This window comes from Acanthisitta chloris, unplaced genomic scaffold, assembly GCF_000695815.1.
Source record: "Acanthisitta chloris isolate BGI_N310 unplaced genomic scaffold, ASM69581v1 scaffold3471, whole genome shotgun sequence".
Lineage (NCBI taxonomy): Eukaryota > Metazoa > Chordata > Aves > Passeriformes > Acanthisittidae > Acanthisitta > Acanthisitta chloris.
The window spans coordinates 1-23,053 of record NW_008657457.1 but is presented as its reverse complement, the minus strand read 5'-3'; the positions used below and the strand labels follow the sequence as shown (position 1 = coordinate 23,053).

Genomic DNA, 23,053 nt, shown 5'->3' with positions numbered 1-23,053 from the left:
CTACCCCCGATGGCTTGGGTGCATGTGTTGGGAAAGTAGAATACACATAGTGCAGGTGCTGGGAGGGAGTGGTACCTCACCTAAGAGCAGTGATTCACTGCACAGCCTCCCCAGGGCTGCAGCAGAGTCCTCCTCCCTGGAGGGTTTGGGGAGAATCCCAGCCAGGCTCCTTCTCCCCAGAGAGGTTGGGCCAAGTGTCTTTTGAGGTCCCTTCCAGCCCCAGCTGCTGTGTGACTGGGATCTGTTCTCGGGTGTTTGCAGCAGACATTAACATCAGTCAGCAGCACTGCAGGTTCTGCAGACCAGAGCATTGCACTTAGACCAGGACATTTTAGCTCGTGTAATTGTTTGAGAGAAGGTAGGATGAAAAAGCCAGAGCTGATATCTATTGCATCAAAACTCTTTGTTATTTACTCTGATATTTACCATTTTACTCTAAACCAGTTATTTTTATTTCTAATTTTTGTGCATTATAGTTTGTGTTCTGAATACTTTATTTCTGCCCATCCCTCAATGAATTTTTAACCATATTTTGTTCAACTATAACTTTATCCATTTTTCTTTCAAAATTCTCAGTAGAATTTATGGAGGATGTGCAGGGATTAGTTTTTATAAAGGTTCACGAAAAGTACATTCAGCATTTGTTTGATGTTAGATAGTGCTTATAATCCTGTATTTGGTGACTGATTTGTCAGATTGAGTAATTGCTGTGGCTGCAGTACAGAATGCCTTTTTGAAAGTCACACTTCTTAATTTGCATGGTAACAATGAAATGAAATTGCATAGTTACTACTCTGAATTAGAAATTTGATGTTTAATTGCCATGTATTAAGTAGATTTTTAAATGGGGACATCAGTTTATAAATAGGTTTTTATATTTGAATTCAGTGGAATAGGAATTCATTCCATGCCATCAAAGGCATTAGGTTTGAAGCAGTGTAATGTGATCTGCTTCATACTTTTCCCAGAAACAGGTCTGTTACTTGTACAGTTTGTAAAAGATTTCACATGGATTAGGAGTAATCCAGATTGTTAAATCACAAAGTGAATTTTTTTTCCTCAGGACTCTGTGTTGATTTGTGATGCTTTGAAAAGGCTGATGGCAGATTGTTTACAGAGAAGGAAGGTAGAATAAATTGGGTTTGTGTCCTTGTTTTAGGTGTAATAATAGTACACCTAAGAATCACCTAATAAGAATCACCATAATACAAACAAAATACCTGTGTTCATTTTACCTAGAGCTGATCAGTCATTGAAGAGGTCTTGTGGCCTGGTCTCTGTCACTGGACAGTTGATTTTCTCCCTTCACTTGTGTTTGGCAGAGCAGCCTCTGTCCCTCCCTGCCCCATGAGTGTTCCCTGTCAGCACTGCTCAGTCCTGCCAGCTTCAGGCTGCAGACCTGTGCCTGGAGTTGGGCAGCCAGGGACAGGCTTTCTCTGCAGGATTCTTTGCCCCTGGCACCTGGCAGCAGCTGCTGGCACCTTGCTTGGAACCTGTGCCATGGCACCGTGCGGCACTGCCCCTGCCCATAAGAGGCTGGAGCAAGTGCCAGGGGTTCAGTCTGGTAACAATACTCATTCATGTCCATCTCCAGGCAAGAGATGTCACATCCCAACTACCTTTCTGTGAAGTGCATCTTCCAGACATTGGTCAGTGCACACAGTCCATGTCCTACAGCTCTCTGAGAGGCCTGAGTGGAGGATCAGCATGTACTTTGCACTAAACCCCATGTTTGGCAAATGTCTCTGTGATATTATTCAGTCTCTTGACTAGCACTGAGCACAACATCTGTTTGAACTTGGAAAGCTGAAGTGCCCTGAAAATTGTCTGCCTTTGGCAGTGGACTGCAGTGTATATGCAGTGCTCTCAGGAGACAGAACCTGCTAGAGCTCATGGATCTTTAAGGCAGAGAGTGTTGTCAGTCGCATTTTCTCTGCTGAAAAAAATCTGCTGTGGTCTAGTCTAGAAAAACAGGTGTGCAGGGAATTACTGAGAGATGCCTGAGAGCACTAAGCAAGGTGAGCAGTGAAGTATGGGAGAGTTAGGTTTTCTGTTTACAATTCCAGAGGAAGAGATTAAAGGAAACTTAGAGGAAAATGCATTTCAAAAGGAGAACAGTTACATTCATTTTCTTGGTATTTGAGGTACATAATGGCTAGAATGAAGAAAGTTACTTATCTTTTGGGGATGTGAGCATAAAAAGTACATTTAAGAACATGTATTCATTCTGCAAGTTCTGTTGGGTGTTAATCAGAACTTCTGCTTTAGGTATTTCGAAGAGACGAAGAGTAGCAGATGAACGGGAGCTGCGTGTGCCGCTCGAGTATGGGTAGGTTATCTGTATACCTGACTTTGCTTGGAGGGAGATAATGCCTTCAAAGGCAGTTGGTAAAGAAATGACAGCCTAAAAATTCTTGAGGATGGGTAATAAGGAAAAGGGCTTCAGCAATTTAGATTTCCAACTCCCAGTGACTCTAGATCTCCTTAAAAAGTGTCAGTATATTTCCTGTGTTAGTTTTTGTGCAGTAGTAGATTTCCTCTTCTGCAGATTTGACCTGTCTCTTAGCAGTTTTGCCACTGGAAATTAATCCTGATGGCTATATCTGAGCCAACATAGACTCCAAATAGCTCCCTGAAGTAGAGCTGTAAGCCATTTGAAATCTGGTCAAATGTGAGTAGCTCAATATAAATACATCCATGTATGTAGTCAGTTTGGACAATCTGTGGAACATTTTTGAGGTTTGTCTGTTTATGAAACTCTAGTCATATTTTCCTCTTTCCTTTTTTTGTACAATTCTTAAATTGTCATGAATTGCTTGCTTTTTAAAAAGTGTATTGTTGTATGCAACTGTTTCATATGCTTTAGCTGGCAAAGGGAAACCCGAATCAGGAACTTTGGCGGTCGCCTGCAAGGAGAAGTAGCATATTTTGCACCTTGTGGAAAGAAGCTGAGGCAGTATCCTGAAGTAGTAAAGGTACATTCCTTTCTGTAACTTCTATGTTCTAATGCTACTTAGCATGCCTGCAATTAAAAATGTCCTTTTTCCTCTCCAGTAAAGATACTTACTCCCTGTGATGTGAGGCGTAACGCGTCTCGGTCCGGGACTGATTTGATCTTGTGTAAATGCCTGTCCCTTTGACAGAGCGTGCAAAGCACTGCACTCACAAAGTTAGCTGTGCATCAAAGCTGAGTTGTAATTATTTACAAGCTGAAGTGGAAAAATATGTGATTTTTTCAGTATCTCAGCAGAAATGGAATAATGGATATCTCAAGGGACAATTTCAGCTTCAGTGCAAAAATAGGAGTGGGTGACTTCTATGAAGCCAGAGATGGACCGCAGGTATCTGCTTTTTCCAAAGTAAAGTCTTTGATCCGAGGGGCTGTAACTTAAGTTTAGGTGAAGTAACTTGTGCTACAATCTGAAGCATTGCCTATTTTAGCTCATTGTTTCTAAGAATTGTGCCTGTTTCTCCGCAGCAGGCAGAGGGAGGTGCCTGACCCCGGGCAGTGCCCCTTGGTGCTTGGGCAAGCAGTGTGCAGGAGCTCAGCATGCTCTGGTGCTCAGCCCTGAGCCTGCACTGGGCTAGTGCAAAACTCTGAGCCACCTTAGCCTTTAGATATTTCTCACTTAAAACTTGATTCCTTCTTTGATTGCATACAGCCTCGTACCAATAGTAATTTATGTGTATGTGTTATGTCCCACTCTTTTCCTGTGTTCATGTGCATAATATGTGTATGTGTGTGTTTGTATGTATATGTAAAATGCATGTCTAAATACAAGTGTGTCCTGTATCAAGAGTAGTCTGAGTATCCTCAAGCATGAGACTTTACAGAATGGAATGCTGAGCTGTGCCAGTTATGCTTTGCAGTGGTAGAACTGTTAGACTCAGATAAACCACACAAGAATAGGTAAAACTATAATTTTAAGGAAATTGTTGCTGTGATTGTGCCATTCTGTGTTACTGTGTTTTGGCCACGTTGCCATTTCTTCAGGATGTGCACGGAAGTTTTGGGACTTTTGCCAGTGAATGTATTTGCTTCTTTAAAAGATAAGTATTCTGAGCATGTTACTACCTCTCAGCTGTCTGGAATTCAGGCTCCAGTTAATCCTTATGTCCTTGTGATACCCTGTAGAAATACACAATGTTTGCATGGTATAAATCTGAAAGCATTAAAACTGGGCTCACAGTAAGCAGCTGCTTCTAGGTGGTGCTTCCTGATTTCTGGCTTACAGGGTAAAACATTGCTAAACTTGCTTCATGTTTGGCCTTCAGAAAACAACAGTCGCAAGTTCCTGTAGTTGTGAACTTCATTATGTACCTAACTGGCTTGACAGAAATAATTCCTTGTACTGTGAACATAATGTAATGTATCTGCTCTCCTCTGTTACTTTCCTTGTGTCTGTTGCCCATACTGCTTCATTAGTCCTGTCCCCTTCTCTGGTTCCCTCTTTCCTCTGCCTTCTGCTCTGAGGTGATGCACAGAGTTTGCGCTGAGGTCTGTAGAGGCAGTGGGAGGGCAGTTCCTGCAGCAAGGCTGGGAGTGTGGGCAGTAAGTTGCTGCACATATCTCTCTAGTTTCCACTGGTGTAGTTTGTGGCAGGTTCCACTGAGACTTGGCTAGACAAAGGAAAACACTTCTCATTAGCAAAAGAGACTGAAGACAGCTATGTCAGATGTGCTGAAATGTGTTCACATTTTGTGTGAGGTAAATGGTGGAGCTAGACTCAGGCTGAGAATATACACCTAGTAAATCAGTGTGGGATATTGATACTTCATGGAAAGAACTTACACCCTTTTTACTGAAGTGTGTTGAATTGTGCACCTTAAAAATAATATGTGCTGCCCATATCTTCATGGATGTCTGGAGGTGATTCCAGGAATTGTATTTCTGCTTCTGCTGTAATTTTGGTTACTCAGTATAGCCTTGTGTGGTTGTTCTTCCCTTCCTTGGTTATGTATTTCTGTCATCTTCTGGGACATGCACTATGTGTCCAGAGGGATGGGGTAAGTTTCGCAGAGCTCTGTGATGGGACAAGATGCAAAGGAAATAAGGTTAAATCAGTTTTTCCTTGGTTATGTATTTCTGTCATCTTTTGGGACATGCACTATGTGTCCAGAGGGGTGGGGTAAGTTTCACAGAGCTCTGAGATAGAACAAGATGCAAAGGAAATAAGGCTAAATCAGTTATATTGAAGAATTACCTATAGCAAGCCAAACCCATGTGGATTACCTGCCTCTGGCAGTGTCTGTGTGTCTCATGGTACCAAGCAACCAGGTATTGTGGATTATTCAAAGCAGTGATTAAAGGCTTTAACAGAGAAGCATATCTGGCAGAAGTGGGTCATGTAGTAGTAGGGTTAGAAGAATGTCTGAAATCTGGCAAATGTGAAAATACAGTGACAGGACCAGGAAGCTTTAAGCTGCTTTGATTTAGAAAGATTAGTGTGCTATGATTTGGGGTGGTGGAGAGGACACAGGTCCTCCTGAGTTTAAGTAATACAGATAGGAGTTTCTGTCCTGTTCTGAGTTCTGCAGTTCTGTTTAGAAAGCTTTGTGGTTGCCTTTCCCCCACAAATCTAAGCTGAAGTATGAGGCTGTTTGCTTCTTGCAAAGTGCCTGTGGTTTGATTCATTAGTTTGGTTAACAGGATTTGAACTCGACTCTGCTTCCACATGGAGTGTTGCAGTACATGGATGATGTCTGAAGGGGAGAAATTGAGTTAAGTTCTCATTTTGATTAGTTTCAGCACTAAACCCCAACATTTCACAGTGCTGTCCCCATGTTTCTCTGATGTTTGAGTAGTGAAGCTTAGATTTTATGGAAGCCTGTGAGTCTCCTATGTTAGGGCACAATCCCCATATCTTTCCTTTGGAATGTTGAAACTCCATAGAGTGTCAGATTGCACATTCTTTAATAGAAGTGTGTTTTGGTTCAGGTTTTAAAAGATGTCTGAGCACAAAATACAGATGGTCAGTCAACTCTTGCTTAACCCTTATTGGCTCTGGTCTGGACTATTGGTGTCTTATCCTCAAACTTGGGGAAACTTGTGCATCCACAGTGTCCTTCTCATTCCTTGAAGCACCTGCTCCTTTTGCATATTGAACCTGCTCGTAGCCTCACTTGTTGGCCTCTAGTTTCTCTTTTTGGGAGGCATTGGGAAGATGTAACACACATACATGGTCTCTGGCACTGATGATCTCATAGACCTCTTACCTTTCTTTCCTGCATATTTATTGTCGTTGGTATCATTAACTGCAGAATATAAAAACATGGAGCAAGAGCAATCTCCGGTGCAGCTTCTGAGGGGATACTTGAACTGTGGCTGCTTCTCCTCCTTGTCTTTGATTTCTGTTTTGCTTCCCCTCCCTCAGCACTTGGGTTTTATGGGACAAGGTTTTCTAGGTTGGATGATGAGTACACCATTAAATCCATCCTGACAAACAGCCTGTGATGAATTGTAGTTCAATATTAGGGAAATGAAAGGTACACCTAAATAGTGCTCTTAAAGATAGTAAGAGTTAACTTCTGGTTAAGTGGTAGAGATAACCATTCGGGATGGAAAAGTCCTCAGGGGTGATGCATGATGATGTGGTACACAGTAATGATACTGTCCTGGTTCTGAGCAGTGCATTTTGGGAACACAGCTAATAACAGAGCCCTTTGGAATGTCTGTGACCAAGTGTGAAGTGCTCTTGGGAAGGAGTGATTCACACTTCAACAAAGGTATCTATGGCAGGTACTGGTAACTTCCTTGGAGTCTGAATGTTTCTTTAGCAATCTGCCATTTCTTTCACTGAATTTGTGTTAAATCTTTGCAATTGTGAAGAATGAGCAAATTGCCAGAGTAAGCACAAATAATTTATGTTGTTGTACAACAAATTTGATTTCAGTGTTTATGTACATATGCATGTGAAAATATAGGCATTCCAAATGTATTTTTTCTGAACTGGTATTTAATGAGCTTTAGAAGTTACCAGCTTTCCTTCTTGCTTTAGCAGACATTTTGACATCCCTTATAAACCTTTTTCAGGCGAGTGATGGAGAAGTCCTAAAGGATACTTAGTTTGCATGTTTTTCCCTGCATTTCTCAAAAGCTTGGGAAAATGGTAAAAGATGCTGCAGTTTGAAATGCTGGTGTTCAGTCCAGCAGGACTGTGCTCCTGTCCTGCTCAGCAGGCACAACCACCAACTCTACCTTTTAGTAAACAGTTAAGGTAAAGCTGTTTCTATGCCAGGATTAACCTGGGTGTTTTTGTTAATGAAGTATTTAAGTACCTGTTTTTGTGATTCCACAAAATAGTCTAGTAGTAACAGTGAGGTAGTGTTGAATGTATTGCTGCTCACTTTGTTTAGTTAGAGAGTATAGTTAACATAACCTTTAGTTCAGGTACATGGAGGCCTAAAAGTTACAAACATTGGGTTCTTCCCGTTGGCACAGAAGTTAGCTGTTCTGTGACCAAAACATTTTTGACTCAGCTGAGATCTGCAACACTGCAGAAAGCAATATTTGAACATACATTGCTGCATTCACTTGTTTTGTATGTCAGAGATTCTGTAAACACTCTCAGCTGGAAGACAGTGACTCATAGCTTGACACATTTTTTCATTCTTGTTGAGCAGAGAATTATGTGAGGGCAGAGTAGATATTTCTGAGTTTATGTGATAAGGCCCTGTTCTGCATGTTAGAAAGGGTTGAGCAGTTTGATTTCGTCAGAAACCATTAAAAATAACACAGAATGGGCATCCCTGCTGGCTCAGGAGGGTGTGTGTCACCCAGGAGTCTTCCAAAGCTTTGCTAGTGCTACAGTGCACAAACGTTCTTAGTAATAACCTCTCCATGTCTAACTCCTGTGCAGCACCAGAACTGTCCTATCTGAAGAGTACATCACAGCTCTGGTGTAGTTTGTAACTCCCCTGGGGAGACAGACCCTTGCTGTTGATGTTCTCAGGTGTGTTAGGCTTGTTTCCCCTTCCGTTTGCCCGTGCCGGTAACGCGGTGTGTGCCCTGTCGGTTGAAGGGTGTGCAGTGGTGCCTGCTGAAGGAGGAGGAGGTGGTCCCGCGGATCAGAGCCATGGAGGGGCGCAGAGGGCGACCCCCGAACGCCGAGCGGCAGCTGTCGCGGGAGGAGTGCAGGATGCGGCGCCGCAAGGGGCGACCGCCCAACGTGGGCAGCGCCGACTTCCTGGACAGCGCCGACGCCAAGCTCCTCAGGAAGCTCCAGGCCCAGGGTGAGGAACCTGTCGCTCTTCTCACAAACACGCGCCAAGGTTTTTCCTAAGGGAGGGTGATGTGTTTCTCTAGGGTATTAGTGTACACGTTTTATCTGGGGAATTCGTTACGTGCTCTTAGTGAAGACTGTTTCGTGATCAGTAAATGCATGTAGGGTTTCAAGGAAGCAGTGCACGTGTGAATGCATGTCTGAAGGCTGACTCCTCTGTAGTTCCTGCATGTCAGTGTGTGTCGTGGTTTAACCCCAGTCAGCACCAAGGACCACGCAGCAGGTCACACACTGCCCCACCAACGGGATGGGGGAGAGAATCAGAAGGGTAAAAGCTACAAAAACTCATGGGTTGAGATAAAGACAGTTTCATAGAGAAAGCAAAAGCTGCACACACAAGCATAGCAAAACAAGGAATTAATTCACTGCTTCCCACAGACAGGAGGTGTTTAGCCATCTCCAGGAGAGCAGGGCCCATCACGCGTAACGGTTCCTTGGGAAGACAAACACCATCACTCCAGATGTCCTCCCTTCCTCCTTCTTTCTCCCACCTTATACACTGAGCATGATGTCCTATGGTGTGGAATATCCCTTTGGTCAGTTTGGGTCACCTGTCCCAGCTGTGTCTCCTCCCAGTCTCCCATGCATCCCCAACTCCCTTGCCAGTGTGGCAGTATGGAAAGCAGCAAAGGCCTTGACTCTGTGTGAGCTCTGCTCAGCAATAACAAAAACATCTCTGCATTATCAACTCTGTGTTCTGCACAAAACCCAAACACAGCCCCATACTAGCCTCTGTGAAGAAAGTTAACTCTACTTCAGCTCAGACCAGCACAGTGTGTAAACCGTAAAATGGCATCCAGTGAGCTGGTCATCACCACAGTGCTGTTTCAGTTGGCAAAAAAAGGAGCAGATCTTTGTTTTCCCCTGTGTCAGCTCAAACAGCAGTGGGCCTAGAAATGGAAACTGAAAACCACAGAAGTTAGCATTTCTGTGAAGCTCTTGGCTGTCCAGGAGAAATGCTTTTCTTGTGAAATCCCTGATAGTGACAAGATTTAAATGCCTGTAAGGTTGGATAGGATCCTATAATAAGTATGCCCAGTGTTGTCAGTAGAACTTGCATGGTATCAAGTACTGCTGTGTATTAGAAGCATGAGGACCTGGTTTTAATAACTCTTGGGTACATTCCTTTTGAGTATCCATTCCTTAGTCCACAGCAGTGTCATATTTTCAGGATGCATCTGATCCAGTATGAAATAGTTTTATGGGCTGGGAGTCAGAGTGTTTGACTGCAATGTTCCCTCATGTGCCAGGGATGGATGTCTTTGGGTAGCTCCCTTGAGATATCCTTGAGCTTATCACTAAGATAAGCTCTTACTGCGCCAGTTTGCTTCCTTTTGTGTCCTTCCTTTCCCTGTATTGGGCACGTCAGGTGGTGGGGGAGGAAGTGTTTAGGAACTCTTACATGTCTGCTTTCCCACCACACGCTGTAGCATTGAATAAATTGAACAAAAAGATGTGGTCTATATATTCAAGAAGATGTAGTGTGTATATGCTGTTTGATCTTACATATGTTCATATCTGCCTTGCTGCTTTTCTCCCCTCGAGGGTACATAAGAAATGTCTCAGTGGCTCAACCCAGAGGTTCATTTGGTGCAGAGCTCAGTGTGGCTATAGGAGATGCTGCTTGGAGAGACCATGTGAGCCTTATCCCTTCTTGGTCAGTTTATTTCCTCATATAAGCACCGTAGCATCCTGAGATGTTTTATGAGTGATGTTGTGGAGCTCATTTTTTTCTTGCTCCATCTATTTTCTGTTTATGGAACTGTTGCCTGTGAATTAGCCTGTTCTTTGTTAACCTCCTGACGACGTTTGCTCTACCAGCCTCCAGTGGCAGCAAGATCCAGGAGTCTGTGAGCTGCTGGACTGTTGTCATTTCTAGCAAATGATCTGTTGCTGTCAGTGGGTGTTCCATAGTTCCCTTATTCCAGGGCCTGGAGAACAGCAGTTCTCCAGTTTGTTAGCCACCACCTTGATGACTTTACAGACCTTGAGCATCCCTGTCATGAGTCTTCTCTCCAAACTGGAGCCCCTCTTCACAGGAGCTGGAGCGATAGGACAGGGGGGAATGGCCTCAAGCTGAAGGAGGGTAGATTTATATTAGACATTAGGAAGAAATTCTTTACTCTGAGGGTGGTGAGGCATTGGTAAAGGTTGGCAGAGCTTAATATTTTCCTTTTGTAACAGAAATAGCAAGGCAAGCAGCACAAATAAAGCTGCTGAGGAAACTTCAGAAGCAGGAACAAGCACGAGCTGCCAAAGAAGCCAAAAAGCAGCAAGGTAAGTATCACTTGTGAAAGTCTGTGCATGCCAGAGGGCTGTTTTGAAAAGCATTAATGACCTGTCTCTTGTCACGTCCTGCTGATATTTGTTTGCTCTTGTTTGTTAGCTATTATGGCAGCTGAGGAAAAGCGAAAGCAAAAGGAGCAGATAAAGATAATGAAGCAGCAGGTAAACTTCATGTGATTGCTAAAACACCTCTGTAGGCTTCAAATTACTGAATTAGGGTATTTCAAATATTCAGTGAAGTGCTAAGTATGCTGATCACAACATGTATGTTTTAAGTCTAGTTTTAAAGAGCACACAGCTTGTATTACTTATGAGTTCTAAACTCCTCAAAGGCCACCACTGTGTCCCCAAGTGCCACATCTGTATGGCTTTTAAACCCCTCCAGGGCTGGTGACTCCAGCACTGCCCTGGGCAGTGCATAACGAAGTGTAGGTTCCTTCAGGGCTCTGTCAGACATCTCTGAACGAGCAACGCAGTGCAGTCAGTGTGAGACTCAATGCCAAGTATATATGTATGAACTTGGTTGTTTTTCAAGTGTAAAAAGAAGTTTACTTTCTCGAGACTGTTTTTTTTCTTAAAGAAAGAAATCACTTTCTTGTCCTTGTAGGAAAAAATTAAGCGAATCCAGCAAATCAGAATGGAGAAGGAGCTTCGAGCTCAGCAAATCTTGGAGGTAAAAATAATGGCTCAAATACAGTTTTTGTGTTGTCATTTGAAAGAATGTTGTGTTTTACTAGTCACTCGTGTAGCTAGCAATGTAACTGAAGGTAGCAGCTCTAAAGACCTAGATTTCCAAAGGCCAGTTCAAACATGTGTCTTAAAATGTTTCTGTTGAAAAATCTGCATTAACTGCGACCCCAGTGTGGCAAATGTTCATTTGGGCTCACGACTTTCCACACCAATAGTCTTGTGTGTGCCAGAGTTAAGGGCAGAGCTGTTCCTTTGCAGTGGGATGTGAGAGCAGTGTAATGCTCTGCTCCATGTGAAGTGCAGTGGATTTAAAATAATGTGTCCATCCATGTGCTGAATATCCTGTGTACTGTAGAGGTTTGCTGGGGTACTAGCAAAGAGACTGCTAGTTGCAAGTCTCCATTGGCAGACAAATGAAAAGTAATCTCTTTGCCATTGTTGTTGTTTCTGTGTGTGCTTTCTGACAACAGCCAGGTGAACCAGCTTTGAGTGGGACTTGAAATTCAGGCTTCATTTTTAACGAGTGACTGAACTGTGAATGGATTATCATGAAAGCTGCATGGGGGGGAGAGAGACCTGTTGCAGTGTGCACAATAAGTGATGATGTTTTTAACTTTTAAAGGCACATGACTTTATTTCTAGTCAGATTATTTCCGAGTTGTGATGGTGCTGTTGTGTGACCTGTTTTGCATGCACAGGCAAAAAAGAAAAAGAAGGAAGAAGCAGCAAATGCCAAATTATTGGAGGCCGAAAAACGAATAAAGGTTAGTTTAGAGGAGCTCCAGAACCAAGAACTGTGTTATTGTACATAATGTATGTTGTAAAAGCAGTAAATTGGGAGAATATTCCTTGATAATGAAGCTGTACATAAGGACAGCATATAGCAACATGTACTTGTGGTTGCAGAAATGCATGAAGCACACACAGAGGAGTCTGTGTATGTGTGGCACATCCACACACACTGTGAATGTACAGAGACAGAACTTCTGTGTGTGCCACTGCCATCAGTTTTGTTTACCTGACTCCTGGTTTGTGTAACAAACTGTTTGTGCAGTAACATTATTCACAGTGTCCTTTCAAGCACACTATCTAAAGACCTGTTGCATCTCAGCAAGCATAGTTTTTTCTGGGCTGTGTGCATGCAGGACTACAGAACTCCTTTACAAACACTGAGAAGCACAGTGTCTATATATGTACTTCTAGTGCTCCTTTGGCTTTCTTGGTGTGTTTTATCATGAAACTCCCAACTCACCAGACTTGCTTGTCTGTGCTCAGGTCATGGGGGCAGGGGAGTCAGAATTTAACTGGGATGTGCTGTTTTAGTGTGGCAGAACTGTGCCATTTGCTAAGTAAATTTTGACAGATACTTTACTCTCACTTTGTTCCTTTGTTCAAGGAGAAGGAGATGCGGAGGCAGCAGGCTGTTCTGCTGAAGCACCAGGTTGGTACACACTCAGCTGACCAAACAGACAGAATGCCAATTGTGAGCTACTACTTCAAGCTGTGTGGGGTGGGGTGGAATCCTCAAAATATGCCCTTTTTAAACTTCTGGGTTTGATTCCTGCACAAATTTTCTTTCACCTTGTGATTTGTTGCTTTGCTCTGGTATTGGGGTCTTTTGGGGGATGATAAAGTGGTTTGATGACTGTGTGATTTCTGTTTCATAATGTTGTGCCAACTCTTTCTACCAGGAGTTGGAGAGGCATAGACTAGATATGGTATGGGTATGTTTATTTTTGTACATCTAACACCGCATTGTGATATGGTTGTGATATGGTTGTCATAGCAATGCATAAAGTGTAGCACTGGCTGCTGTCATTACATACTGCTGCATGGCTTTACAGCACAGTGCATTGCATACATCTGCTTGTCTTGTCTGGTCAGGAAAACAGACATGTCTTGAACATGTGTATAAATTGAACATGGCAATAACTAAATGAGGTTTTCACCAGAGATCTCTCTTACTGATGTCTCAGTAGAAATATTTACTATATAAATTTGGGGATGAATGCAAAATTAATAGGTAGTCACTTGGATAATTTTTGCAAGCCTTGTCCCATTCACTGGGAAAGAACCCAGACATTCTAAACACAACTTAAACGTGTTTTAGAAATCAGGATGATGTCTTCCCTGAGTTTGTAAGGTCCCTAGGAGATGAGCTTTCAGTCAGTGGTAAATATGTAATACTCTAAGTACACAGTGAAGCATTAGGATGTAATCCTTGCCTCCCCAAATCAGATGCTAAAATTCCCATAGCCTTTCCTGGGGCCAGGATGTACCCTACAGCTTTTGAGGCAAACCCTGTACGTAATGCTCTAGAATACTGCACCCAGTGCATTTGGAGCTCCTGAGAGATTCACTGAGCACAGGCAGCAATAAGTGCAGGTGTTGTTGCGTATGGGCATGCACCACCTCTGGCTTAATTAAAGCTGATCTAGAGCTGAAAAATTAATTTGTTGCTTGGTTACAAAAATGTCAATATTTGCAATGTTTGAAAAAGACCAGTTTAAAATTTGTGCTGAATTGGCTATGGGAGAAGTTGCAAGTTCCATCATAGCAGATGTAAGGTAACTGACCTGTTCCAGCCAACCATTATGCTTTTTGTTCTGCCAGCTTATGAAGGAGCATCACAACTGACCATAAGTAAATCTGTATGCTTCTTTTTTACACTGTCTCCATGTTCATTGCTTTACCTTTTTGCTTTTGATTGTTCTTGTATTTGCTTTCTAAACCTGAACTAAAACATGCACAGACTTGGCCATTCTTGTCCTATATTTAGTATTTACTGTGACTTGTCTATTAATGCTCAATTTGTTACTCAGCTTTTTTACTGATTTGCCAATGTGGCTCAGTTTTGTTCTAACACTGCCTGCTTCAATAGGAGCGAGAGCGGAGAAGGCAACACATGATGCTTATGAAAGCCATGGAGGCACGTAAAAAAGCAGAGGTGAGTATGATCCTATCAAAAGTCTGAAGTTCTCATGGTTTCATTCTGCATAATTTAATCTGTATACGTGGCAGTGGTAGGCCAAGAAGGAAGAGGTGCAAATGGAAACTCAGGAAATTCTGTTTAAACTTAAGAAAAACTGTTGTGCTTTGAGGGTAGGGTGGTGGTTGGACAGTGGCACAGATTGCCCAGTTCTGGGAGTTCTGGATGGTTTTGAGAGGAAACTTAAGTAAAATACAAGAAACCCAAGTGGTAATTATTCATGTTACATGAGTTGTGCTTTTCAAATTCTTAGATTGCTCCATTGCAAGTTTAATATTTTGGGTTTATTTTCTGCCCTTTCAATTCTGTTTAAGGAAAAGGAGAGGTTAAAGCAAGAGAAACGTGACGAGAAGAGGCTAAACAAAGAACGTAAACTGGAACAGAGAAGGTTGGAGTTAGAAATGGCAAAGGAGCTGAAGAAGCCTAATGAAGATATGTGCTTAGCAGACCAGAAGGTAATCACAGCCACATACACTTGTTTTCTTGCCTCTTGTCTTGTGTATTTTGTCTCTGTGACAGTAACTTTTGTCTTGCAGCCACACCCAAAGCTTTGGTCCAGATAACTAGAGAACTCTTCGAAATATATGCATATACAAGACACTAGAAACACTGCAGTAGCATCTGCTTAGTTAATGGGAAGCTTTCTGTTGGAGAACAGCCTGCTTCCCAAGAAGCACTTGCATTATTGCTTCAGACAAATCCTTTGCTCTGAGTTAATTTCGCAACAAGAACAGGCATCATGTCTCGGTACACAGACACTAGATAGTCATCTGGACAGCTCTTAGAAGCTGTTACTCAAAAAAAATTACTCTCCCAGTCTTTGTGGCTTTAGTTCTTGTCCTTAAGGACTTGACAGAGCTCTGGTTCAAACCCTCTCTGTTCCAGGGAATACCCTTCCCTTTGTTCCCTAAATATTTTTACACCACCTTGTACAGTATTTGGGCTCAGAACAGGTCCTGATAGTGTCTCCTGGCCACTAAGGGAGTGTTTCTTAATCTCTGGCCTCCTGTTACTTGTGAAAAGACCAGTGTGTTTCAGCAGTGGATGGATGGGGGTGCAGCTTCCCTACAGCCTTTCCCATCCAGCACGTCCTGCTGCAGGGTGTGGGGACTGTCAGCCACTTCTGGCTGGTGTCAGGGGAGCTTTGCTTTGAGAGCACTGCTGGATTTTCTTGGAAAGCACTGCTGGATTTCCTTGGAAAGCACTGCTGGATCTCTGTGTCCCCCCTGGCAGCCGTTCCCCGAGCTGCCGCGCATCCCCGGGCTGGTGCTGGACGGGAGCTCCTTCTCCGACTGCCTCATGGTGCTGCAGTTCCTGCGCAACTTCGGCAAGGTCCTGGGCTTCGACGTGAGCGTGGACGTGCCCTCCCTGAGCGTGCTGCAGGAGGGTCTGCTCAACCTGGGGGACAGCATGGGGGAAGTTCAGGACCTGCTTGTCAAGCTTGTCTCTGCCGCGGTGTGCGACCCAGGCCTCGTTACAGGGTACAAGGTAAAGAGGAAGGAGGGAGAAGCAATCCGTAGTGTGGATTCACACATCCCTCTGGGTGTGTGAATTCATTCTTCACAGGCCAATCTGACACCCCTGGTTTGGGTTGCCTTTCTTGTTCCTAATTCTTTTCTTTGGTGTCACTGTTCTCGTGTTACTCCAAGGCTTTCTGTCCCTGTCAGCCTTCTCATTTGCCAGAAGTGATATATCTCTGGGCATTTTCTCTAGACCACCACATCCCATTTTAGAGGGGGCACTGTCACATCTGTGCCCATGTCTTTTAACTCCTTTCCCCTTATCCCTTCTCATTCCTGCCCTCATGTTATATTCTCAGTGAATCTTGCCATTTTTTTCTCCAGTGTCTGCTCTCTGTCACTTCATCAAAACTTCATTCATTATTCTCTTTCTTACTATCCCTCTTTTTCAAGCCAATACAGCTCTCTTCCACTTTAGAACTCTACATAGCACCATTGTACAAACCGTATTCATCATTTGCCAGTTGGACATTGTAATTTTTCATTTAATCTAGTTAATTATTGTTTATATTAACCCTGTTCTTAAAAACTTAGAGGTGAAGACATTCTAATTTGTTACTCTATTTAAGACTTACCTTGGAATAATTTTAGAGAATAATAATATTTAAGGGGCATATGTAAAATGCAAACAAACCCACCCCTTTCTTCTGTAAATAATAGTGTAGCCTGCAAAGGAAAATAATACTTCTAAAAGTGATTGTTTGAAATGTCTTTTTATTTTTAGGCTAAAACTATTCTTGGGGAACACTTACTGAATGTTGGTGTCAACCGAGATAACGTGTCTGAGATCCTGCAGATATTCATGGAGGCTCACTGTGGGCAAACAGAGCTGACAGAGAGCCTGAAGACAAAAGCTTTCCAGGCACATACTCCAGCTCAGAAAGCATCAGTGCTTGCCTTCCTGGTCAATGAGTTAGCATGCAGCAAGAGTGTAGTAAGGTAAGAGTTGTCCCAAACAGGTGTGTAAAAATATTGTTATATAAATTCCCTAGTTTAGAAATCCTGTGCATACATTGTGTTCTGCAGCAGGAGGATTGTTCATTCATTATCTTATGTGAAAGCTGAAATTGGTTGTGTTACTTCTTCTTACCTTTACGTACTTGTGGTATGATGAAAGAATAGAACTTTTCCATGTTTGGTCTGCAATTTTGTTTTCAAAGTTTGCACCAAAGTTTCTCCAGCTGTTTTTGGAGTAAAAGATAAGGTTGATTACAAAGAAATTTGCTAGGCTATTAGGGAATAATTTAAAAGAGTAGTTCAGGGCTTCTGCAGGACTCAGTTTTCCCATTTTTCCTTTTGTTTTTTTATGACCTCCATTGTCCAGATCCTTTAACTAGGGTCATAGGGTGAGTGTTTTCCCATTTTTCCTTTTGTTTTTTTTTGACCTCCATTGTCCAAATCCTTTAACTAGGTCATAGGGTGAGGTGGGCAAGTGTATACTGCATTGGTGTCATTAGTGTATAGCATTTCATAGTGTTGAACCCCACTGTGTTCCACAACCTGTCCCAGCCCAACAATATGCAATGAAAAGTTAGGGGATGCCAGTCTGGGATGTCTGTACTTCAGACTCACTCTGGTAAAGTCTTGGATCACCTCGTTGTGTGCTGTTTTGTTTCCTGGTGAATGCTGCTGGGTTTGGGGTCTGTGCTGCAGTCAGGGTTGTGTGAGGCTAGAATGGAAGAGATGCTTCAGTTTTCTCGAAGCAAAAAAATGGCAGAGGTGGCAGTGCAGGTGCTGCCAGGTACTGTGCTGTGCAAGTTGGTGAGTATCAATCAAGTTCTAAAAAACTCTGTCCAACTGTTAAGTCCTGTTCACAGAAATGGTCACTCAGAACTTGAGTTTCCATACTTTCATGGCAGAAACAACCCTAATCTGCTGAATTGTTGAGTCAGACATCTCAGGAGCTGTCCTGTACCATAGCCCTGGTTTTGGTTCTGTGGTTGCTGCAGTGAAAGTGAATGTTGGTCTGTAGGTCCCAGGGATCCTAGGCAGAACATCTGAGATGTGCCAGTGGTAGCTGCTCTTTCAGCACAGGGCAAGGTGCTTTGTGACACAGACATCTGGAGGCCTGGCACTGAATTAGAGCTGGGGGAAGAAATGCCAGGTCTGTGAATGCCACGCTGCTTTTGGTGATACTGTAGATACATCGTCCTCCTGTTGGAACTTCCTAGCTTTAGAGTTGTTTGTTTGCAGTGTTTACCTCTTCTCCAAGACAGTTCTTTGAGGCAAAGTATCTATACATAAATGTCTGTCAGAAAAGGTGATGTAAGTTCACAGTTAACGTTTATTTTGTCTTTGACAGTGAAATTGATAAAAACATCGATTACATGTCAAACTTAAGGAGAGATAAATGGATGGTTGAAGGCAAACTTCGGAAGTAAGTTTTGTTTTGTTAAATACTACCATGTGTTGCTTTTGTGCCTTTGTTCAGATATACTGCTATGTAGGGAATTGGTTCTCAGGACAAAATTAGCTGATGCAGTTACAGCTTTACCAAGAAATTAGCAACCAAACTGCTTAATTAAGATGGAGGTGGATTCCGAGTGCTGCGGCACCACTCTCTTCAGTTTATCGAAGAAAGATGAGTGAGATTTGGAGGGTTAGTGTCCCTCAAAATTGGAGCAAAGTCAAGTCTGTTTTGTGTTCTTTGGAGGAAAGTGAAAATTTTTGAATTGGAATGTTACAGGAGCTGTAAAATTGCTATGGCCATTGTCAGAGTGTATTTGGACCGACCATAGTTGCCAGTGTTTGCTCTGAAAGGTTTGAAGAGAACGTGGTTTTCATAGAGAATTGCTGACTGAATTTTGCTGATTCATGTGACCACAGTGTTTCCCATCTGTCAGTGTTGCCTTGTGCGCTGTAGCTAGGGACCATGTGGAGAGTGCCAACTTGGAGAGACTTTCTGTATTGCATTGAAGGTAAAATTGGAACCTCGTAAGGGTTGTCAGATTCATATTCACTGTTCTCCCATCCTACAAGACAAAATTCCATACAGCAAGCATACTGGCTCCAAGCAGCAGGAAGCTCGATGGCGTGAACGAGTGACTCACAGGGGGTAAAATGCATAGCCAGACTCTACCTTTTTTTTCCTTTGTCATCTTTACCTCTTGCTAGGAATGGTAAATCCTTTCTTAGTCCTGCTGTAGGTGCTTTTGTTTCTAATATTATGTCTCCCTTTTTTCCCTTTAACATATCTCAGAAGGAAGAAGGAAAGAAGTGAAGAAGGAGGACAAGAGGGAGGTAGAGGAAAAAATTAGACCAATAAAAAAAAGAAATTTCCTACTATAGCTGCAGATCCCAGTCTGCACAGGGTTAATGCATTTTATCTTTTAGGATAACTCAGATACCTTTTTCTTGTCTCCATCTGTATCCCCTCTGAGGGACGTAGTTTAAAAAGTGCTTTTGAAGTTCTGATGTAGCCAACTTCCCATTGGTGGAATGGGACCCTGCCCTGTCCTTCCCTTCTTAGGGCCTGCTTAGTCTTTCTCTCCCTCCATCAAACTGTAAGTACTTGTAGATGTAGGACTTTCCCTTTGCCTTATAATCTCTCATTTCTTCCCTTTCAAATAGTGAGCATACACCCTGAAGTCCCAAGCTCTCTTCCTTCCCAGTCCTTTCTCTCTTTCTTGCCTCTCTCCCCTCCTGTGTGGATTTCAGGTTCCAGTAGTGCTGTCCCTATTTTCAAGTGTAAGTACCATGGGAGAGCTCAGGAACATAGGTCTTTGCTTCTCTGAGTTCACTGGGCTTGATTCATCTCTCATCTTTGGTTCCAAATCTTTGGATTTTCCACTGGTTTTCTGATGAACGCTAGGAAGTCTTTTAGAAAAGCTGCACTGATCAATTTTAAACAAGGCTTTCTTCTTAATTGTGTCAGTTGGTGTTTGTCATAAACTGTTCTGCGGCTTCCCTGACATGAAATCTATAAATTTCAGCCTTCTTTTTGGTCATTTTTTCTGCTTCCAGCCTGCATTCTTGCCTGGGCACTCCTGGTTTGCTGTGTGAGCAGCAGGTGTGGCTCTCTCCGCGTGCCTCGGACCCATCGTGTGGGGTGTGGGTGGTGGGTGGCTGAGGGATGCTGAGGAGTGGGTTTGTTTGAGCTCAGCCTGGCTTGCTGTGGTGAATTTTCATACCACTGTGCCCAGGCTGTCTGGAACTGGATCCAGGAGGGATGAGAAGATACTCTACCTGCATCAGATGCTTTCACTGAGTGATTTTTTTGTGCTTCTGTTCTCACTTTTTATCAGATAAGCTTCACAACTGTAAGATACAAAACAACACAAAAAACCAACATTAAACTCCCAGGCTGGAAAAAGGAATTACTGCATTTCATTTTAAGGGGTGCTTTCTTGGTTTTGCCTTTCTGTCCCTGCCCTCTCCCCTGAGGATCTTGCTAAGTGTAGTGTGTGTGGTTGCAAATTGAGTTCTGAGCTGCCTGAGCTGTTCCTGTGTAGCTGATGGTCAGTGAGAGGTTCCATCTACTTCCTTCTCTATCACATTTAGTTGTGAATCTTGATACTGATCATGGTTTTTGTAAAGGCACCTGTCTCAGACAGTCAGTTCTTCATTCCCAGTGCTTTGTGTGGCAGCTCTGGCCAGCAGACTGTCTCACCTGGTGATTCTGTGATTCTGTTAATGAGATAATCAAAGTCTCAGCATCTCCTTTTCCATTGCATGTCTTTTCCTGGGCCTCTCTTCTGTAGTTTGATCAATATAAAATAGAACAGAAATGAAATATAGCCACTTGAAGGATTAGGTACTAACTGTTTTTTAGCAAGGCTTACAATATTGCAGAACAAGTGTTTCACTGCAGCAGAGCTCCTTTTAATGTGCCAGCAGTATGGCATGCTGTGTGAGAGGTAATCCTGTCTAGTGAAACCATCTCAAACACCAGTGATGATGGTATGTGAAGAGCAGCATCACAGAGAGGAGAAATTACACCCCAGCTTTGGGCAGGGGCTGGTAAGGATGGCTGTAAAACCTTGGCTTTCTGAGGCCCAAGGTCAAGTGTGTGAAAAGTATGTGAAAAGTGTCAACCTTGGCTTTCTGAGGCCCAAGGTCATGTGTGTGAAAAGTACGTGAAAAGTGTTATCAGAATTTCTTTGCCTTGGTACTACCTAATACTTGTGTGCAACAATTACAAGAAAGGCCTGAAAATGAAGTCAGAAGGTGAGTTTTCATTCTCTGAAGTAGTAAACATGATAGGTAGAGCAGGCTGAAGTGGCACATCTGGGTCTCTGCTGGGCCACCCACTCTTTTTATAGGCCAGTGGACTGCAATTCTCTCAGCAGATGTGGCTTTAGTCCTTACCTGGAAGTGAGAGATGGAAGAGTTTTCTGAGTGAAGGTTTTCTTCTCTCAGTGAGCTGTGTCCAGGTGGCAGCAGGAGAATGATGCTGCCTCTTGAAGTAACTGAACATTTTGTGAGTGCTGCTGTCACTGGTTTTTGCCTCTACACTGCTTTGGATACTGCTGCCTTCTTATGCCTGTGGTGCAATCAAGAGAGCTTCACTTCAATTTGCTGTTGGTGCTTAACAGCATTACATCTCTATTTTTGCATTTTCAGCAAAAATAGCCTTTTTTGCTTCCTCATTTCTCTCAGGTATATGAAAGAGGTATTTGCTGGTCTTTGACCTTCCTCTTGCCACGTTTATTACTGAATCATCTTCAGAATTACCTTAGTCAATTCATCTCTAAATCTCCCAGTCGTGCAACAGTCAGTGCAGCCACTGACAGTGACTTCGGTAGCTAATTCCTGCATACAGGCAGGAATTTCTTGTCCAGATGAAGAGGATTTGGTGGCTTGAAGTTATCCTTGTAAAAAGGAATTTTTTTCCTAAAGACCTTGATTCTGTAGCCTGAGCAGAATTGATGCTCTGTGAGACCAATGCTTTTGGCACCAAACCTGAAAAAGTTACTGAGAGGCTTGAGAAAGTCTTTTTATAATCAAAAGATACCTGAAATCACTAAAATAGATGAACTTCCATTTGTTTTGGAAAAAGAGAGGTATGAAGCTTTCTAAATTCTCCGGTGGATTAACCACTGCAGAAAAACCAAACCCAAAGCAACGGCGACACCAAAGCCACCCCAAAGCCCAAAGCCCAGCTGTGTTCGAGCAGACACGAGGCTCTTGATGAGTTCTTGCCTGTCAGCCTTGCTCTGAACAAGTGCTGCTCCCAGAGGAGCAGTGGCACCTCCACTTCGGCCTGTGCTGCTGTGTCCTACAGCCCCTGGGCAGGCTGATGGTCTGTGTGTGCCCTGGAGCCAGTACAGCACTCGTCCTAGCCACTTGCTGTATGGAATATTGTTCTGTAGGATGGGAAGAGAGAGGAGTGCGACAAGGGAAATTACGTCTGGTAATTGTGTTTGTCGTCCCCGTTCTACTTTTCCCATCCTACCTTCTTCCAGCCATCTCTGACACAATCTTTGTCTTTCCTACACGTTTATGAATCTCTTCTGAGTCGGTTGCGTTTCTGGTCTGCGTTGTGACTGGTTCAGCCTGGCTATCCATACCTCCTGTGGGTCAGCATGTTTGCCTGCTAGCTCCCTGATAGGTGGAACTGTAATTTTTGCTGTGTGGAATCTTGTCTTATAGGGGTTTTGTAGAAGAAGAAGGTCTACTACAACCATAATTACTGGTATGTAACTTTCCCTTTTCTTTCATAAAAGGAAAAGTGACAGTTTGAGTAATCTGCTCCTAGTTTAGGTGACTAAGATTGCTCAGGAAAAGAAAGGTATATCCGAGCATAAAAAGTTCAGCCAAAGGGCTAAAGTCAAATAATAACAAAGATTCGTAAAAATCAGAGAAAAAAAGCAAATTAAACCAACTTTGCTGTTGCCATACAAATGTAAATAGTTTCATACTTCCAGCTGAGGATTTTTGCTCTCCTCCTTTCCTCCCACCTCAGACACAGGTATTTTCTCATTGTGTCCTTCAGTGCATTAAAGAACAGATAAAGAAGTTGAAATGGTTCTTTCTTCCAATGGTCTTTCCTGACTTCTCAAAATCCCTCCTGAGATTCATTTCCTCTGCAGTCACACAATGAATTCACCTGGGAGCAGAGGAGAACGGAGTGAGGAGTCGTAGGGGTGTCGCAGCCGCGGTTTTTGCTGCGGGCAGTCAGGGAGAGGACGCGCAGTGTGGCGCGAGCGTAGAGGCTGTGCCAGGAGCCTGAGGCCTGGCACAGTGGGCAGCAGCAGAGCGGGTCCCGTCTCTCCCCCAGGCTGCGCATCATCCACGCCAAGAGGACGGGCAAGAGGGACGCGGCGGCGGGCGGCGAGGAGCCGCAC

General features: G+C 43.3%; 1 protein-coding gene across 1 annotated transcript in view; it reads left to right on the top strand.

The window, feature by feature from the left end:
* LOC103811718 (bromodomain adjacent to zinc finger domain protein 2B) overlaps window positions 1-23,039 on the top strand; it is a gene marked incomplete at its 3' end in the record, with an annotated part of 37,950 nt that extends 14,911 nt beyond the window's left edge. Inside the window, exons 8-22 of the mRNA XM_009084707.1 lie at window positions 2,255-2,329; window positions 2,867-2,975; window positions 8,022-8,232; window positions 10,467-10,559; window positions 10,669-10,730; window positions 11,176-11,241; window positions 11,957-12,022; window positions 12,655-12,699; window positions 12,950-12,976; window positions 14,140-14,205; window positions 14,562-14,702; window positions 15,481-15,735; window positions 16,492-16,706; window positions 18,070-18,144; window positions 22,987-23,039. Of these exons, the coding sequence (XP_009082955.1) occupies window positions 2,255-2,329; window positions 2,867-2,975; window positions 8,022-8,232; window positions 10,467-10,559; window positions 10,669-10,730; window positions 11,176-11,241; window positions 11,957-12,022; window positions 12,655-12,699; window positions 12,950-12,976; window positions 14,140-14,205; window positions 14,562-14,702; window positions 15,481-15,735; window positions 16,492-16,706; window positions 18,070-18,144; window positions 22,987-23,039 (1,559 nt within the window). The remainder of the gene's footprint in view (window positions 1-2,254; window positions 2,330-2,866; window positions 2,976-8,021; window positions 8,233-10,466; window positions 10,560-10,668; window positions 10,731-11,175; window positions 11,242-11,956; window positions 12,023-12,654; window positions 12,700-12,949; window positions 12,977-14,139; window positions 14,206-14,561; window positions 14,703-15,480; window positions 15,736-16,491; window positions 16,707-18,069; window positions 18,145-22,986) is intronic.
* Between the last annotated feature and the right edge of the window lie 14 nt (window positions 23,040-23,053).